General features: G+C 42.1%; 1 protein-coding gene across 1 annotated transcript in view; it reads right to left on the bottom strand.

The window, feature by feature from the left end:
• LOC137371955 (inactive dipeptidyl peptidase 10-like) overlaps positions 1-20,931 on the bottom strand; it is a 939,618-nt gene that overhangs the window by 699,097 nt on the left and 219,590 nt on the right. The window contains exon 3 of the mRNA XM_068035118.1: positions 18,698-18,793. Within this exon, the coding sequence (XP_067891219.1) occupies positions 18,698-18,793 (96 nt within the window). The remainder of the gene's footprint in view (positions 1-18,697; positions 18,794-20,931) is intronic.

Below are 20,931 nucleotides of genomic sequence, written 5' to 3'. Positions count from 1 at the left end.
GAAGAGGAAGAGGAAAAGGAAGAGGAAGAGGAGTAGGAGTAGGAGGAGACTGAAGGAAAACTGGAGAACGGTCCCATGCTTTGCAGGGATGTCACCATGGTAGGCTCAGGAGGAAGACCACTGATCAGGATGGCAGGGACACCAGGGCCACTCTGATCCAGATACGTTTCACCTGAGCGAGACTCAGTCTGCAGGACATTTGGAGAGAAGAATCTCCATCATCTAAGTGAGAACAAGTCTCCATTAACAAAAGTCAGCAACCTTCCAATGGCACAAACACTGCAAGCCTCCAGAGTCTCCACCTGACTGATTCTTCCCAACACACTCCTTTACTTTTCTAACCCTTATTTTCCATTCTCCTGCCTTTTGCTGTGATGAAATGGAACCACACCATTAGTGTCAGCCTTAGTGCAATATTATGCCCAGTGCTTTATTGCATAATAGTTTAATATCATTCACAACAGAAACACCCAAGTAACCCCCAAAGTGACATCACCAACATGGCCACTCCTACAGGTTGCTCCGCACCGTGGCTAAAGATTGCTCGCTAGTGTCTGTCTGGGACTGAGATGCTCGTGGTGGTTGGCCTCATCGACCTCCAAAGGCTGCCGTACTGGCATCACTGCAGGGACAACCTCTGTCACAGGGTGTAACTGTACAGATGATTCGTCCGTCAGAGGCGCCATAAATGTGGACGATGATGACGGAGCCCCATGAGGAGTGACCCCTCATCAGCATCTGTTGCTGCCTTGGCTCTTTTCAGCCCTCTTGATTGCTAGAGGGAACCACCAGCTGGGGCGCAGCTGGCATCCACACCACGCTTCTTTTCATCATTTGCGCCACTGACCGATCAAAGCTACAGACTGCAGTACACATTCTGTGCAAGTCAGTGCGCTGTTCCTGCATCCACTCTGAGTGATGCTGCAAATGGCTCTCCATGAGGTTGGCCAGTCTCTCAATGGAGGAACTCATGCGCTCAAAGCTCTGAGGCATTGTGGAACCCATGCTCCTCCATTCTCATCCTATGACTCTGCAGTGCCTCAGGTAACTCCAACATGTGGATACACATCTCAGGCTGGTTCTCCAGGTAGAGCCACCTGTTTTGTGACTCCTGAAATTCTGCACCTCCACTCCTGGTGAGCAGGGCTGCACTTATCCTCCATCGTCTCAGGAGGACTGCCGACAGCCAATTCTGCATCCCCATATCCTCCTGCTCTGAAGTGATGTGCGCCGCACCCTGTGCCTCCTTTCCTAATACTGTGCGAGGACTCATCGAGGTGCTAGTGTCTGTGCTGGTGGAGGTTATGCAAGAAAGATGTGATGGTGCAGGCACTGACCTGTCTTACATCTTTGACTCCTCCAGAACATGTTGGCAGTGTGTCCACTCCTCTCCCCCTGCAGCTAGCCTGGTGGGAGACGTAAGAGAAGGTAGTCATGAGAAATCAGCACAATTAACAGATGCTTCTGCTACTCAAAATAATGAGATGACAGTTGGACCTGGAGATAGAGATCTTTTCAGCCTGTCTATGTTGGACTCCCATTTCTTCATCTCCAACATCCCGGTGGCTTGCCACTCTGGCCAGATTAAGGGTCAGCTCCTCAAAAAACATCAGTGATGTGAGCTGCGGAGCCCCAACATCCAGACATGCCCACTCGCTCTCCCTGGCGTTGTTCACCCATTTAGCCTGTTCTCCCTCACTACTTGCAGCTTTTCATTCATGTAAGATGTTGCCGTCTTCGCTGTAGCCTTCTGTCCAATAGCACTAGGGTTATGAACTATACGTATGGGTCATCAATGCTGCTGTGCACACATCTCTCCTATGGTCAGGAGAACTCTCTGCACCCTCTGGATACCCCTCTCTTCTGCATTCTGGTGACTGCTGTCCAGGAGGCATGCCATCTGGGTCTATGGAGTCATAGAGAGATACAGCATTGAAACAGGCCCTTCGGCCCATTGAGTCTGTGCCGACCAACACTTTATAACCGATTTATACTAATCCTACATTAATCCCATATTCCCTACCGCATCCCCATCATTCGCCTACCACATACCGACACTAGGGACAATTTACAATGGCCAATTTACCTATCAACCTGCAAGTCTTTGGCTGTTGGAGGAAACTGGAGCACCCGGCGAAAACCCACACAGTCACAGGGAGAACTTGCAAACTCCGCACAGGCTGTACCCGGAACCGAACACAGGTCACTGGAGCTGTGAGGCTGCGGTGCTAACCACTGCGCTGCTTTGGACCCAACTTGCCAGACCTTGGCAGTTCATTGAAACATTTCCTGCACTGAACCCAGTTCCTCCTCACCACTCCTCTGTTGCTGAAGTCATGAGTCACCTCCAGCCATGCCTTCTTGTTCCGCTAGCAAGGAAAAGGATTAATCTCTGTGATGTCACCTTCTCCAGTAGCACTTCAAGTGAATCGTCTGTGAAACAGGGATCTTCCCTGGCACGGCGGCCTTCCCTATCCACTGCCCTCTGCTCAGCTTCTCCTTCCATCATTGAGACAAACAGTAACCACAGCTCTCCCTTTAATTTACGCCCACTGCTTACTGTGTCCCACCTTCTTCCTGCGCCCACCATCACTAATTGGAGAGCGAACAAGACTCTGGGCCAATTAAGTTAGCTTTCAATTAAAATAGCAACGCTGATGCGGTGTGGGGCGGGGACCCAGAAATGAACGCAACGTTGGGGTCCCAACCCTGGAATTGAAGTCCCATCCAGTAGTAGAAGTAATGTGGAGAGATCAGAATACACCCACAGAAATTTCAGGCAATACTGTTTTAACCTCCAGTTTCAGTAACAAAAAACTAAAAAAATTAGCCTTTGATGTTAGAAGTTCTTTCTCTCCAAATAAAAATTACTGACTCTTCAATTTACTGAGTAGTTTCAAATAAAAGCACTATTCTTCAGAAACACTTTTCCCTTGTTATTGTTAAGCACCTAAAATTATACATAATCAAACCTTGATAAACTATTACTACAAGAGGCCCATTCAGAAATGCATTGTCCATTATAAAAGCACAGCGTCTTCAGGTGTGAAGTAATGGTTCCTTGCAACACAATGAAGAAATGATCTTCAAATGCAGCATCATTTGAAGCTGTAATAGAAATGTTATTTCATTAATGACACAAAATCAGGTTAATTATACTAAAGAAAATGCAACAATGGTATCCATCGGATTTTTTGAAAGAGTCGGAATTTAGTTTTGTATTAACTAACTAAAACATAACTGGGCATTTTCAAAAGTTATTTCATGGACAAGGTTCTTGATCGAGCAGGATAAATAGTTATCTGAATGCCCATTATTTGGTAAAAATGTATTTTCCATTTAGCTTCAAAAGTGAAGTTTAGCAGGGTCAGAATATGGGTCCATGACTCAGGCAATGGACATTTTTTCCAAAAATATCTCATTTCTAAACGCAAAAGTATGGTTCTTATCTGTACATGCTGTGAATTTGATTGGTATATTTAAATTACTCATGGAGAAACTAAAAGCTTGCGTTGACATGCTAATTCAGGGAACTCTCCAATATCCGAGCAAGGTAGGGGGAATATCCCCTCATTATGGGAGATAATCATGGTTCCATTAGATCTTAAATAAGGCAGCGGGCTCCCTGAAGGCTCACTGGGCAAATGCAACTCATAATTTAACATTGTATTATATAACTAAAAGCAATGTGCTCATTCCCTCTTTATGCTGATATAGTTGATCTTTGATCGCCTGGCAAAGGATAACACAGATCGTCATTTGGTAGTACAGAACTTGAGTATTGCTGAAAATAGAGACATATTGTTAAAGCTTTATGTCTTGCATTCATCAGGACAACTCGTAAGAATATTAATGCGAAGGAAATATTGTAAGGGCTCGCAGTGTGACGCATTTTCGTGTACTGGAAAGCTACATACGCAGGGCCCTGTTCTTTGCAGACAGAAAGAACATGTATATGCTTTGCGCCTGTTTCAGCTAAACCAAATAAGTGACAGCCATTCACTGGTTCATTCCTCAGGGCAATGCCTTGGCTAGTCAAGCTGCCGAGTTTACATTTCAAACAAAGCTTGGCAGTTAACTGTCAGTCACCTTAAACTGGTGTATTCTCCATGGCAACACCTCTACCAGAGTCCACTTGCCAACCAATCAGCATTCTCTTCTCATACAGTATAAATTTGTTGTTTCCCTTTCATTGGTATTCTTGCGAGTTGTCTTGATGGGTGCAAGATGAAAAGCTTCAACAAAATGTCTCTATTTTCAGCAATAATACAGATCCTTGCAGAGGAAACTGGTTTAGGGTTAGGGTTATTTCTGACCATTATTGAGTGACCTGCTGTGAACAGTATATCTGTATGGATGTCAGGTGCAGACAGAATTGGGTTTAACTGTGATTCCCATTCTCTGTTCGCCACAGACATTAGGAGCTTGATTTTCTGCTTCGTTAGAACATCAATGTGGCAAGATTTGTGCCCATGTAACTTTTTGTCATTGATCACAGTGAAATCATTTTAGCAGTGTTCCGGCAAGATGTCAAACTGAGGTGGTGGGGGGTGGGGGAGGGGGATAGGGAGAGGGAGGTGGGGTGTAGATGAAAATGGCTGCTGCTGATGTTTGGTACCTGCAACACTGAAGCAGGGCTCAATGGCTCCACAGCAACTGAAAATGAGCGCCAAATAGGTGGCACAAAGATAGGGCAAGATTTTCCCCATAGTCTTCAGGACCCTGCCATCAGGCTAAAATGGGGATCAGAAGCCCACACCATGGGGAACAGTGATTTCCCCTGAATTGGCCAATTAATAGCCAGAGAGCAGACTTGCTGGCCAATTTGGGGCAGCGGATGGGCTCTTGAAGCTAGAGAGACAATAGGAGGCACTGCAGCATGAAAGTAGCAGCAGGATGCAGTTACAAGAAAGTGAGGGAGTGGGCACTCAAGTTGGAGGCACCCTTTCTCCAACTTGCTTAAATCTAAAATTAAAAAAGGCCTTTGCAGCCCCAGGCTACCATTATGGAAGGGGAGCCCCTCCACAAGGCAGCCTGTGGCTGCAGTTAAATCCAAGCAGGCAAGGAGGGCCTATGGGCCTGTCTGAAGTGCTTGCCTCCCAGTCTGCCACTGGAAGCCCTTCCCCATACAGCTGCCCTGTTCCTCAGTGCCTGCGGGGACCTAGAGGCTGACCACTAATTAGTTGAGTCGGCTGCCTGACACTTGTGGGCAGATAGCCCTACTGCCCCCCTCCCCCTTCCCCGACTGGGAACTGACCCAAGAGAAAGATGGAGTCGGGGAACCGGCAGACCAGCCAGGAGTGCACAATTCCACGCCCACCCGCCTCCATCGGGGCCTAAAATTTCAGCCTATGGAGTGCAATAGATTGCTGGATCACAATCAATCAGCCCACAATTTATTGCACTCTAACGTGGCCCTTTAAAATTTAAATTGCCTCCCACATGCCATAGCAAAGCTGGCTGGCAGTAACATGCTGCTGTTCCTTGCATTTAGTGTTACTCGGCAGTAATGACAAGAGTTGTAATGTCCAACATCAGTTCATCATTATTGTTTGAATGTGTCCACTGATGTTTGGCAGACATACTCAACAGTCATTGTAGCTTTCAGAAGAAAATCTCAGCAGTGATGGTGATCGGCAGGAGCTAATGGAATCTGCTCTGCAGTCAATGTCTCATTCCCAGCCAGAAATCAAGTAGAACTGATGGGAAAATCCCAGATCAATTTTCGAGGTCCATACAATAAAGAATGGGAACTTGAATAAATTACTGGTTTCCATGGCGCCCAAGCCCAGTCTTCAAGAGGCAAGGGTAAGGAAATTACAGATAATCTATAGTGAAACAATATTATGTGCAATAAGTTGGGTAGTCAAAATGAAACTATCAAATAGACGGCTAACCAAACATTTCTGTAAAAGGTTCAGGATATTAAGAAAACCTATATATAGCAGGAATTTAGATATATATTCCAGAGTTGCAGAGAAGGGAACATTTCTGCAGCTCAAACACTTCTAATATATCATAGCAGTATTTTGATTGTAAAATAATATTTTGCAGCACCCCTCATGCACAGAATTAACCACAAAATGTTTTAAAAGTAACAGAAAGAAGTGGTCACTGAACTGGAGGGTAACAAGATGCTGTCACAGGAGGCTGATATTTTGGCTCTGGAGTCCAGTGTGGTAGAGTTTCCCAGAGTGTCACATCATGCCTGCATTCTGTTCTTGTACAAAGCCATGGAAGTTCTGAGGCACAGTCCCAGGTGACTGACCCTGGCCTGGAATTTTCAGAGTGGCAAGGGTCCCGCCGAAAGCAGGGAGTGACCCCCACTTCGGTGGGCAGGGAGACTTGGGGCTGCATGATATGGGCAGCAAATGTGGCTGTTGCCGGGGCTGCCATCCAATTAAGAATGGCGGCCCACCCCCAAGTGCTGCCAGCCCAGCAGTGCCACCGGGAGTACTGGCCACTGCTGGGGTTGCACTTGGAGGATGATGGCGCATTGATGGACGTGTGCTCTCAAAGTAAGGGAAGTGGAGTCTGGGGGTGCTGGGGCCAGATAGGCAGGCCCCGGCAAGGGCTGAGGGATGGGGGTGGTTGCTGAGGGCAGGCTGCGTCGATGCCACCAGGACGGCTCCTTCATGGGTCAAAAGAAGGCCCTCTCCCACCCCCGGGAGCCTGCTGGGAGGCTGCCAGACTGTTACTCAATTGAGCTTCAGGCAGGCATGCTGCCTGCCACATTTCCTGCCTCTGGCAAAATGGCATGGCAACAGGAAGGGATCAGGCATGCCACCCAATACCTTCCCATACCATTTTGTCAATCTTCCAGCCTCCAAGCCCGTCCCCCATGGGCATCGTAAAATTCCTTGTTTCCCCTCTTGCCTCTTCTCTGTCCTCACTTCTTTTCTACCTCTCTCCCTCCATATGTATCCACATCTCCGTTCATGAGTCTCCTTCTCCATTCCACCATACCCCACATTTGAGTCCTATTATCCTCCCACCCTCTAACTTTACTTGACTAGAACACAGGACCTGATACGACTCCTCATGTGCAACCCTACAGGAGATCAACTAGTCATGCTGTGATTTGGTAAATTAACAAATTACTGTAAAGGTTGTGTTTGTTATTTACTTTATCAGTGTAGGACTGAAAAAGTAGTGAGCCACTACTCTGAACAAGCCAGAGCAGAGCTGTTACATTTGACAAGTGCTGAGGCCAGAAACTTGATGCCACGTGAAAGATTAAGTGAAAATAGAAACTTGACATTGCCTGTTGTGAAGGCTGCTTCTACTCCACCCAATCAATCTGGAATGGGATTTACAGCTGAACAAAGTGTAACAAGAATTCACCGCAACATACGTGTAGGTGTGTGATCTGTGACCAGCAAAGACATTTCTGTCTTTGTAGCTAGATTCACACTGGATGATATATTAAGTGTGTCCATAAGTCTAATTCATTTAATGAGGAGCACAGCAAGGTGAAAACAATGCAGGTGGCTAAAAAGACCTTATTAATTCATGAAGGAATTGCCTAGTCTGATACATATTAATCATCATTGGTTGAAATCATTAAGAATAACACTGTACACAGAATTAAGGAGAAATATCGCATTAATCATTCAACTAATGACGAATTAATCATGTAACGATCAAATGGTCAGTCTATATGCAAAATGTAGATTGACAATATCGCTGTAAATATGCAATGCGCACCTGGTTGTGCCATTATACTTTCTTTCATTCTTAATCAGTTTGAACTGTAGAGGTATTTATATAATTTATGTAGAGGTGAAATAATTGAAGCAAGTTCGAACTGTGATCAAGATGCCAGTCTCAATGTTATTATAGGGTGGTGATCTCCATGTCCTGTTTGGCAAGTAAATATCACTCACACACTTAATCACTGACCTCACAAAATGCTTCCCTTCTGTTTACTTACATCAGCTCAGTCAGCAATTATTTTGATTGCATTTCATATGCAACTGGTAGTAATGCAAAATATTTAAAGGCACAGTGCACCAAAATGGTTTTAATTATCTAAAAGATGTTATATGAACATTAGAAAACAGTGATCCAACCTGGAATCGATATATCAAACTGGCATTGATGATATTATTGTTTAAAAAAATGAAATTAGGGTAGTTATTATATATTAAAGAAACCACTAGCTTGATTATTCTAATATGAAAGCAATATACTACAGATGCTGGAAATCTGAAATAAAAACAGAAAATGCGAGAAATACTCAGCAGGTCTGGCAGCATCTCTGAAAAGAGAAACAGAGTTAATGGCCGGAATTTTTTCCTCGGCCGACAGGAGCCGTCTCTGCCTGGCCTGGGGATCCGGACTGCATTTTGCAGTCCCCAGGCCTTTGAGTGGTCTGAGGTAGCCCCAAGTGGCTTATCTCGGGCTTGGGGCGCCTGACCGGCCACAGGTAAAATCCCTGCGGCGGTGGGCGGAAGCCCCTATGTGACCATTTAAGGACCTTAATTGGTCTCGGTTGGGCGGGCCATTCTTCACCGCCAGCACCCTGCTTAAAGTGGCAGCAGAGGCGGGAGTGGGTTGGGAAGGGTCCCTCGAGCCTCCCACTCCATTTTACTCCTCCTCCACCATCTTCCCACTCTTTGAGTGGGCATAAAATTCAGCCCAACGTTTCAGATCCATGATCATTCATCAGAACTGGAGACAGTTTGAGGTTTAGCAGGTTTTATGCAAGTACAGGGACAGAGAAAGGCAGAGTGAGGGGTGGAAAAGAACAAAAGGAAAGGTCTGTGATAGGTGGAAGGCAGGAGAGGTTAAATGACAAAAGGGATAATGGTGCAAGGCAAAAGAAGATAATGGCACAGGTCAATAAACAAACGATGTGCCCAGAAGAAAAATATTCTAATGTTGACTATGAGTCAACTAAAGAAATGATTTGATATGAAATCCTTTTAGATTTTTCTATACTTAAAACAATATTGGCTTCTTACAACATTGGGTATGATTAAAAATCTGTGGAATAATGGCTTACGTGTCACTGAGTTGGCCTTCTTACGCTCAATTTACAAGGTGCCTCATCCTAAGAGGAACCTGATCCTGATCCTTCAGTTCTAAAATTTTACTATTACATTGCACTGTTTCATTAGAACTGTTTCTGAACATCAAATGGGATGTTAAACTGTAAAATAAAAGCAAAAGGGGATGTTAAACTGTGTTGGCAAGAAGTGTCCCCTTTTAGATTAACCCAATTTTCTGCCTAGGCAGTATATTTTTTCAAAAGTGGGACATTTTTTATAATTAATTCTATGAAGTTTCAACAAATTTTTACATTTCATCAAGAAGAAGCTATTACTTTTCAATTTCAATTTTAAATGAAAATTTACAGACTATGCTTCCATATGCACATTTCATTTTGCAGACTTTGTGCCCATTGGATGGGTAGTAATACACACTGCAGGGAGGGAGCAATTTCCTCCAGCTAAACGGCAAAGGTTTCCCAACACTTTCGTTTTTCAAAACTGTTAAAACGTAATGAAAAATAAACTGCTTAGCTCAAAAAAGACTCAATGCACCACAACAGTATGTACATATGGATATAGATAGGTCTGTCATTGTGGCTTTTCTTTGGGTAATAAAAAATGTAATAAAATGGCAGTAGGCATGGGCCCAGGCACCTTTCTATAGGGACTGAGGCTCGGCATGCACCATTCTTTACCTTTGATCAAAGTAAACATTTAGAACATGTTCCGCTTTTATTCTGATCCTATCAATTCTTCAGTGTGCACATGGTACTAATTTCTAAGTTGTCTCCAAAAAATTCCCTTATAAGACTCATTGGAGTTATGAGACAACAATCCTTATTATAGCATTGATCCACATCAATGGCCCACATTTTGCTGGAGGAGGGCATCTCACGATATCTCTCATTAGTTAGACTTTTGCTCTTACCCATCAACTTGAAAATTCGTTTGCAACACAACTTGTTGGAAGTGAGAGCTGATATTGGTGCGGTGAGGTCAACAGGGCATCTGGGACCATAGAGAAAAATGCGACCAACAGTCTATCTCCTGATTTAAGCATTAAGAAAGAAACAATATTGAAGGAAATAAGATGAATTAGAGTCAGATCAGGTACAGAAAGAGAATATGAGGTAAAGAAAGATTGGATTAAGAGTGAGAGAAAAAAGACAAATAGGAAAATTTAAAAATATAAAATCTAAAAGTTTGAAAAGAAGAATTTATTACCTTCATGACTAAAATGCCACAGTTTTAGTTGTTCCCAAACACGGCAATTGGCATTGCAATTAGTAATTAAAATGGTACTTAGACTGTTAAGTATTAGTTCTAACTTTCTGCAGAGAGTTTAATTTGTAATTTATCAGCAAGTGCAGAAACTGCTTGAAACTCACTAAGAGGTTGACAGTAAGTTGCCGGTTTTACGAAGTTAACATCGGAATAGCGCAAATCGTTCAGCAATTTGTACTGATTTGCAACTCAAGAGTATCTCTTTTTTGCCACAAATTGCTGCATGATGACACACTAATACTGATGGGTGTATTAAACTTACTGTTATTTTGCCAGTAAATTCTGGCCGAATATGTTTGCATAGTGAAGTCATTTATGGTGCACATTGTTACACCAATATGCTTTGTTGAATGATAATTTTCTTTTATCCACTGACTGGAGATCTGAATTTATATTTTTTTAAAAAAGACATTTAAAAAAGAAAAGCTACTTGTAGCTGATAGCACCAATATCAGATCTCACTTCCAACAAGTTGTGGTGAAAAAGAATTTTCAAGTTGATGGGTAAGAGGCTGGCAGCTTTGGATAGCTAACTGCTATGTTTTAATGACTGAGTGATGGTCATGTGACAAGTCCCTCCCCATCTGTGGTTTTAAGCTTATGTTCTTCTGCAGCAGAGAGGGGAGAAGCAACTGGACTCTGGCACGTGCAGACCTGAGTGAGGGGTCTCTCTCTTTCCATTCCAGCTTGAAAGCTTCAAATCCTGCTTGTTGACTGACCATCTCTGTATATTCCGGCTACAACCAGAAACCCCATTGGAGGAAATCATCCACATCACTGTCGCCAAGAGTCCCACCGAACCAGTCATCTACCTCTTCAAACTAAAAGCCTCAGGATCACAGAGTTCAGCTAGAAGCCAGCCGAATCACCAAACTCCACAGACTGCATACCCCTTTTATCTATGGACTCTAATTCAACCAATATACCTTTCCCCACTCTGTAACCTATTTGTGTGTCCATAAACCTCTAATATGTGAGTGAAATTATTATTTCTGTTCTTTCAGTTTAGGTACCACAAATTTAACCTATTTCCTTGTTGAACTCAAGATAACTTGTCCAATTGGGTCTTGCTATGATCATAGCAAGTAAATAATCAACCACCTACTGAATTGGCCAGTACATCCACTTTAAGAAAGAATTAAACCTGTTGTAGTCAAACCAGGAGAAGGAAAAGAGGGAAGCTCTTCGACCCCTCCTCACCTGACCATAACAACATGTGACTGTGTTGATCCGTAAGTGCTATGTACCCAGAGAAGAAAATATTGGTTTTGTTCTGATGATAAAATATAAGAAATCTTTTGATGTGATCAATTGTAAAATTTAAAGCATTTAAATGACATTGAGGTAGATTTTCAACTTGCTGCCCAGGCAAAAGACTGACAGGCTGCATTGACCACCCATTATAGAAGCCATGTGACTTTAACGTTCATTTATCTCGGGCAACCAATCCACAATGCCAGTTGAAAATATGCCCCATTGTTTCCTTCAGATGAAATTTCAAAATGAATCACTGTGAAGAACAACCCAATTCATTAAATTTCAAACAGTGAATAGGCTGGTTCTTCATGGAAAATGGCCATAACGTTCAGTATCTTTTTCAGTACATGTGACTCGTGCAAATTCCAGAGTGAATGGCCTTGAACAGCACCAATGTTCATAAAGTCTTCCCTGCTTCGGGAAAGCCATGCTTTAATAGCTCAATGACATTCATAGGTCTCCACATTTAACAATGATGATTGAATAATTGCAACATTCATTTTTTTTGTTAGTTAGGAGACTCTTTTGTTTAGGACAGATAGCGCATTAGCAAAGTCAAATTAAACAACTATATCAACGAGTTCCAGGCAGAGATAAAAATCTCACTTAACTGTAAATAGTTTGAGATTGAAAAAAATGAGAATGGAGCTAGCTCAAATATTGTTGCTAGTGTAGAAAGTGAATTCAGCTGGAACAGATGACTGTGTTGCTGAAAGGAGCTTATCAACTCCTGCCCTCCAGAAGCTAATGGCTGCATCTTGGGAAAGAGGGATATTGACTCAACTGAGCCATTTGTAAGGTTGATATCAGAAATATTGCTAATCACTAGTATCTATATCAATAAACTGCATCGATAGCTGTTAAATCACCAGCTGTCTAAGGAATTACTCTTATTTGAGAGTAATCTCAAATCTCAGACTCTGATCACTGCTACAATTAATACTCATCATGTTAATGCTGATTTACAGTAATATATTGAATTACCTGTGTAACTTTTGTTACTCACTCTATTAAGTAACTCTGTCCAGTAATCATATGCTATTCAAACCATTAAATAACTCTGACTAAATTTATTCATATCTATTAAGTGTTTGTGTACTCAACTTTAATGTTAGGTTGTTATTTTATAACCAATAAATAGTCATTAGTGGGTGACCAGTTGTTTTACTCTGTTTTTGATGATTTGGCAAGGACAAGTTAATTTACCTAGTAGCTTCTGGGTATCCTAATCGAGGGTTGAAACTAAAACAGAAATTTAATCTGAACTGGTTGATGTAAGGACAGTTCAGTGAGCCAACCTAAGCATCACTCATTCTTAGACCTAAAGCTAGGTGGTAAAACCACAGACACTTCATTCGTAAGGAATTAGGTGAGGGACTTAAGGTTTTGTCTGGTTCCTTGGCTTACCACTCAAAAACAGGCCCAAGACATTTTCAATGTATTTTTATGCAGCAAGAAGGAGCAGCAATACTCCTCAGAACAGTTCCGATGAATGGTTTTTGATCTGAAAACTTAACTCTGTTTCTCTCTCTGCAGATGCTACCTGACCTGATTATTTCCAGCATCCTGTGTTTTTATTTCAGATGTCCAGCACCTGCAGTATTTTGCTTTTCTTTAAAATTGACTTTTCTAGTGTATAGGTGATTGATTAGGCAATTGGAATGATTTTAACTGCATGAACTGGGTGGTTCCAGCCTCAAAATGCGGTCAGTAGACTTACAGTATCATGAGAACCAATGCTCTGACCTTTGCTATTTTAAAAGCTGCCATCCCTTGAGTAGTCAGAACTTCCACCTGTTTCGGATGGTGGGCCTCTTTATTATGCAAGTCAGGGTCTCATGACATAGTCATTAAAGGTGTAGTGCTGGCCACTTCAAAACAGACCCAAAATATTTTCAATATTATATTTTTCTGCAGCCAGAAGGCGCAGCAGTATTCCTGCTGACTGTATAAAAATAACTTGGGCCACTACCTACCCTACATACCAATGTATTGAGGTGGAGATGTAGGTCTGGTAAATCTCCAATTTTGAATGAGCTATCTGCCTTGCCTTCATTAACAAGACTTAAAGACAATCTTGGAACATTAACACTGGTGGAGACAAACCACTCAAAGGGTAATTACTGAGACAGTAGGACCTGAAAGAGATTGGGAATTTAGACCTGATCTAATTAAGTTACAAAAGAGAATACACTGGGCCATCATGTGACAGACTCTCCATCTGTGTGAAAACTTGCAGTTCCTTCTCTTTACAGCAGACAAGCACCTGAGCTTGACTAGTGAAGGACCCAAGTGGGGGTCTCCCCCTTTATCTCTCTCTCTCAACGACCTTGCAAGTTCAAATCCTACCTGTTGGCTGCAAACATCCAAGTCTATCATTGTTGCAGACAGAGACCCCAGGAAGAAAACCATCTGCATCATTGCCTCCAAGAAAACCCTGAACCAGTTGGCCACCTCTACCAGCCAGAAACTTCAGGCCGAGCGAGTTCATCTGGAAGACAACTGAATTACCAGACTCCACAGATTGTATGTTCTTTTTTATTGTTCCAGAGTCTAATCAAACCAATCTATTCTTCTCCACACTGTAACCTAATTGTGTGTGTATGATTCTCATGTGTCTGTGTATATGCAGTAAAGTTGGAGCATAGTTTATAATTTTACTTAGATCGTGTTTTGGTCTTAAGTAAAATAAACTAACCTCTTTCTTGCTTAAATACAATAAAACCTGTCTGATTGGTTATTTTATGATCATAGCACATAAAGGGGTAAACACTCACTGAATTGGTAACCATATCCACTTTTTAAAAGAAATAAACTCTGTTGCAATCAGACAAGGAGAGGGACAAGAGGGGAGCCTTTTGACCCCTCCTCACCTGATCGTAATAACACATTAATATTCCACAGGCAGACATCAGTGGCTACCAGTCAGTAACTGGCTGTTGTAACTGTTCTCAGTACATTTGTGGGCAATTTTAACTTTTGGCACTGCTGTAAAATGGGCAATATCAGATCGGCTGATCATTATACACCCCACCCACTATTGCTTTGCACTGAAGTTGACGGAGAGGAAAATTGGGCAGGGATAATCTGTGGTCAATCCTATATAGTTAGTCTCACACAGCTGCCAAATTTAAGTTGGACCCATATTTTTTATTTTGATCAGGTGAGCTTCAAAGTGAATCACAAACTAGAAGTTCCCTGAATTTGATTTGTTCGGGGTAATAAAGTGAATTCTCAAGCTTGACCCAATTTAAACACCTCAGTCTGTTGCTATTTATGTTTCCGCTACCATTTTTCAAACTTGATACCAGTTTCTCTTACGACAGTGTGTACTTGGCTTGCAGTTGCGCTGGATCTGAAGGGGTAATTCAGAAAAGCAGCCAACGTGTTCAAAAAATTGGATGAAACATTCAACTTTAGCACGAGTGTAAAAGAGGCAGCAGAGGATCAACCATCCATTATACACCCTGCCTGAGCTCCTTTCCTTTGCCAGAAGATGTAACGGTCCCTTTCAAAACTGGTAGCTTAGTGGGACAGAGACAATGCAGTCTTCTGCCTACATAAGAAAAGCAGAGATTATTGCATCTTTTAAAGAAAGAGTGGATAAACATTTGAAGTGGAATAAAAGAGAGTAAGAAGTAACATTTATTTTTACTATTGATTATAATAGATACAAAAAGCACTTGGGTGTTGATTGTGTCAAGTGAGTTGCCACTTGACTCTAATTGCCTTTCCACTAATCCTCCAATCCAAGACCAGGCTAAACCAGAAATTTATTGGACAATTTCAGGTTGTAAACTGTTACTTCCACCAGTGATTGGGAAGTTTTCTAAATACAAAGATCAGCGTACTGATATAAACTTGAAAAACAGCTTATAACTATTTACGAAAAGCTATTCTTTTGGCATTAGTGCAGTAGAACAGCTCATGAGCAAACTGATATTGCTGGATCCAAAGATGATAAGGTTACTGCAGTAATAAAACAAGCAGGGAGTAGTCCTAGTCACAATGTTGTCACACTCATGGAATTCTTTTTATCCATTGATGTGTGGTGATGAGCTTAAAATAGCCTTGCAATATTCAATGAGCTTACTGCAGAGGCTGAGTTTTGCAACCATTAAGCTGAAACATCTTGGACAGGAAACAATCAATAGACTATTACAGATGGCTTGCATTAAATTGTCATTTATCTTCAGGTTTTCAATTTTGGAGTAGCTTATAAAAATACAGTAGTCAAGTGCACTTGATCAGATGGGATTGCTAGCTGCAAGGAGAGCCATCATTGTCATTTTTCCAGTGTTCAAACACAACACATGTACCCGAAGCCAAAACCTGCATGCATTGAGTACCTGTCCTTCTAATCATATCAAGGAGGATCTTCAGATCAAGTCCAGCAATCATTTTATCTTTTTGTTTCTATTAAAAATTTAAACAGTAAATACTGCTACTCTTTCAAACTCCTCTATAATGTCCTTGCAAATCATAAGTATGTGGATATTGTTATGCAGACCCCTCCCCCACCTGACAAGAATGAGGCTTATTAATTTTGTCACATGAACATTGATTTTAAACTGTTGCTGGAGCGTGGAAATGACTTGTTAAACAGATCAGCCATGGCTGGAAAAAAACATTTATATACTAACAGACAGTGCTTATGGAGACAAAGAACCATTCCCTGACACATGCAACCCACAATAGACTTTGATCACCAGACAGTGAAAGTGAGGAAGCTCACATTCCAGGATGACTGCTAAGATGGCCCAATCCACAAAGAGACGTCATCAAACCAGCTAGTCACATGACTAACCTGCTGGGCAACCTGAGGTTTTTTGAATTGTACAGACGGCTTGAGGGAGAGAAACTGTTTGCTCCTGGACTGTAAAGACCTTTCCTGCAGGCTCGCCACAGCCTCTCCTGTCTTCTCCCATCTCTTTCTCACGGAACTTCAAATCCATTGAAGACGTGAACCATAAGAGACAAAAGTCTCCTACATCAAACAAGGTTTAAGAATAATACTGGGCCCCAATGAAAAGCAAGACCTACCTACAATCAAGGACTATACAGCGAGCTCGAAGTACAGTAACCAAAACCATCTTCAGATATTGCTTCAAACTTTTCCACAGTATTTCTTCAGCTCTATATGCATGTGTGTATCGCGCATGCACGCTAGCGTGGGTGCATCGCGTATCTGTAGCCGCTAACCGAATTCGAGTTTAAGTTTAATAAAGTTTAACCTTTCTTCTTTAAACCTAAGAAAACCTGTTTGGCTGGTTTCTTTGCCTTATAATTGGAAAGCCGTGAACAAGGATTCACCAAGGGAGAGCTAAAACCACAGTGGGTTTAAAATAAAATCCTGTTACGGTAAGACCAGGTGATGGCTGAGAGGAAACCCTAGACCCTTTCTCACCTGGTTATAACAATATGTAATGGAGGTTCCCCATGTGGTGAGTCTTCAGTCTTAGCCAGACCTGGTTTTATGTATCAAACAAAGAAACAAAAAGAACTTGCATTATATGGCACCTTTCACAACCTCGGGTCATTCCAAAACTTTTCACAGCCAATGAAGTACTTTTGAAATGTAATCACTTTTGTAATGTAGGGAAACTTGGCAGTCGATTTGCACACAGCAACATTCTTTAAACAGGAATGATCAGATATCTGTTATAGTGATATTGTTGCAGGGTAAATTTTAGCTGGGATACCAAGGGAACCCTCTTGCTTTTCACTGAATAATACTACGGCATCTGTATGCCCACTTGAGAGACACATGGGGTCACGGTTCAACATCTCACTGGTACTGTTGGTAGTGCAACATTCTCTCAATACCAAGTTAAAAGTGTCAGCCTCAATTACGTGGCCAAATCTCTGAAACATAGAAAAATAGGAGCAGGAGTAGGCCGTTCGGCTCTTCGAGCCTGCTCCGCCATTCAATACGATCATGGCTGATCATCCAAACTCAGTAACCTGATCCCGCTTTCTCCCCGAATCCCTTGATCCCTTTAGCCCTAAGAACTATATCTAACTCTTTCTTGAATATATTTCATGATTTGGCCTCAATTGCTTTCCGTGATAGAGAATTCCACAGGTTCACCACTCTCTGGGTGAAGAAATCTCTCCCCATCGCAGTCCTAAATGGCTTACCCCTTATCCTTAGACTGTGACCCCTGGTCCTGGACACCCCCGCAATCAGGAACATTCTTCCTGCATCTAGTCTGTCCAGTCCTGTTAGAATTTTATAGGTTTCTATGCAATCCCCTCTCTCTTCTAAACTGCAGTGAATACAAGCCTAATCGACCCAATCTCTCTTCATATATCAGTCCTGCCATCCTAGGAACCAGTCTGGTGAACCTTCGCTGCACTCCCTCCATAGCAAGAACATCCTTCCTCAGATAAGGAGACCAAAACTGCACACAATACTCCAGATGTGGTCTCACCAAGGCTTTGTATAATTGCAGCAAGACATCCTTGCTCCTGTAATCGAATCCTCTCGCTATGAAGGCCAACATACCATTTGCCTTTTTAACATCCTGCTGCACCTGCATGCTTACTTTCAGCGACTGGTGCACAAGGACACCCAGGTCTCGGTGCACCTCCCCCTTTCCCAATCTATCGCCGTTCAGATAATTAATTTGCCTTTCTGTTTTTGCCACCAAAGTGGATAACCTCACATTTATCCACATTCTATTGCATCTGCCATGTATTTGCCCACTCACTCAATCTGTCCAAATCACACTGGAGCTTCTCTGCATCCTCTTCACAGCTCATACTCCAACCCAGCTTTGTGTCATCTGCAAACTTGGATGATAAGGGTACAACCACTGAAATAATTAAAAGGTAATAACTGCCTACGGTTGCACAAATATCAAGTTTGATTAAAAATTATTTTCCCTTTCATTGTGTTTCACTACAACATAACCTGCACATAAAAATACTTTAACATTCGTCTTTCAAATAGTTCGATATGCAAATTTAAATATTAGTTGAGAACTTTATTCTGATAGAAACCAAACCTCATATTTCCATTTACATAGCCTATTGTTAAATAAATGTCATGAAAGATAATGGATATTTATTTCATAAACAATGACATTTTTACCCAATTCATAGCACTGACTTTAGTTGTTTCAGTTCAAGCTTTTGAGTTATAACTTTAATACATACCTTTGATCCATTTTACTTCTGGGTCATGTATAGTGAACTCTATTCTGAACAGGTCATCCAAGGATAGTCGAGCATCTGCTGTTTTTGAAGTATCATCTGAAGGAAAACAAATATCACAAATTTCTATAATATATAACCTGGAGCTGGCCAAAAAAACAAGATATGTAATTTTGAGGTTGTTCTTTTGTAATTTCCAGATTTTTATCTGGAATAATTTTCCATATCATCGACAATATTTATGTGAAATTAAAATACAAGATCAAATAGCAAATAGTATTACATTTTAGCAGCAAGTTTTCTCAAATTATTCCAAAGAACATAAAATGTGATAATGGAATGATAGTTAAAAACAAATTCTTTCCTTACTTCCTTAATTACAAGGAAGCTTGATACACTGGAGTGTGATATACAAGTAATTTATAGATTTAACTTTACATCAATAGAAGGTATTCTGCTGTGTCTAAAACAATGTGGTGCACATAGAAAACACCTCTATTTAAGATTTCAATTTTCCTGTCCTTCCTCAAATCTACTGTACTCTATTTGTTGCTCATGGTACATTCTCCTCGACATTGGGGAGACTGCAAACAAATTGGTTGATAATCTCCTGAACCTGCTTGGCCACAAGTATGATCCTAACCTCCCTATGGCTTATCCTTTCAAGTCTCACTCCCATTTTCACTCTAACTTTTCCAAATTTTTCCGACTACACTGTTCCAATTGAGATCAACTGAAACTTCAGGAACAGCGTCTGACCTTTCACCTGTGGTATAAACACCATTATAAACTTCAGTCATAAGTTATCGCTTCCATTTCTTTTCTTTAGAGACAGGGTGCCGGGGAATACATGAGGTAGAGGGAGAATCTGTTGGCATCTGGGAGGAGGGAAGGTGTGTTGGCTGTGCTGGTGTGGGCCCTTCATTGGCATAGTTTTGGGGAAGAGCAGTCTGCACTCAGGTTGCTGGCCTATCTTTTTTTTTACTTTCAACTGTTTTTGCTTTTATTTCAGATTTCCTGCATTTGCAGTTTCTTTACTGTATATTTCCCATGTCTTTCAATGGCCTCACTTAGTTATTCTCATGCCCTTTTTTGTTCTTTAATCACCTTATTATCTTAGAGATAATGGGTAGTTGATGATGCACTCGCAGCAAACAATCCACTTAGGTGGATTGTCTTCTCTTGGAACACCTTTGCTGATGGTTGTGAAGACCAATCCTTGAAAAGCATGTTCTGCCACAAGTGCTGCACCTGAAGCTGCCAAGCGATGCTGTGAGTTGTTGGTTTCAGCATTGGCATCTGTTACCAAGCTGGTTTAGCCACTGGTCGTCGTGGTAGTGCACAACAGTCCACAGGATGTGTTGCTCTTTCCCTCTTACGCCAGCTAGTAACTCCCAGGTACAATAATCAAAATTTAGGGCCTTCATGTCACGCTTGCAAGCATCCTTGAAGTGGAGCTTTGAGCACCCCACTGGTAGTCTGGCCCTGGCTACCTCACCAAACAGAAGGTCCTTGGGCATGCGACTATATTCTTCCTGCGGACATGTCTGATCTACCGAAGCCGCCTCTGTTTGATATGTGCCAACAAACTTGGGGGCTCTGCCTTTGAGAGGACTGCCAGGATATACCCATAATACACTACAGACAATGAAGATGGAAATTATTGAGCTTCTTTTACTGGTGGCTCTAAGTTGCCCATGTTTAACAGCCATACAGCAAGGTGCTGAGAACACAGGCCTTATAAACCATCAGCTTGGTCCCAAGGGTCAGCTTGGTCTACCTATGCATGTTTCGTGAGTCAACCAAAGGCAGTATCTGCTTTCACCATGTGTGTATCGAGCTCTGCATCAAGGGATAGATTGTCTGTCACTGTGGACCCAAGGTAGCAGAATTTGCAAACCACTTCAAGTGGGCTGCTATTTAGTGCGATCAGGGGTGGAGATGCAATACTTTGTCCCATGACCATGGTTTTCTTAATGCTTATAGTCAAGAAGAACAAGTTACAGGCATAGGAGAGACAGTCCATGAGTCTTTGCAGCTGAGTGACTAGCGCAGCATCATCAGCGTAGAGGAGTTCTCTGATCAGGATGCAATATGGTTTTGTCTTCACTTTCAGCCTTGATAGATTGCAGAGCTTGCCATCTGACCTAGTGTGCAAGTAGACTCCTTCCATATCTGCAGGGAAAGCGATGGTCAGGAGCATGGAAAAGAAGGTGCCAAACAGTGATGGCTAGGAC

This window comes from Heterodontus francisci, chromosome 7 (genome assembly GCF_036365525.1).
Source record: "Heterodontus francisci isolate sHetFra1 chromosome 7, sHetFra1.hap1, whole genome shotgun sequence".
In the NCBI taxonomy this organism is placed as follows: Eukaryota; Metazoa; Chordata; class Chondrichthyes; order Heterodontiformes; family Heterodontidae; genus Heterodontus; species Heterodontus francisci.
The sequence above is the reverse complement of the archived record's forward strand: the minus strand, read 5'-3'. Positions and strand labels throughout refer to the sequence as shown.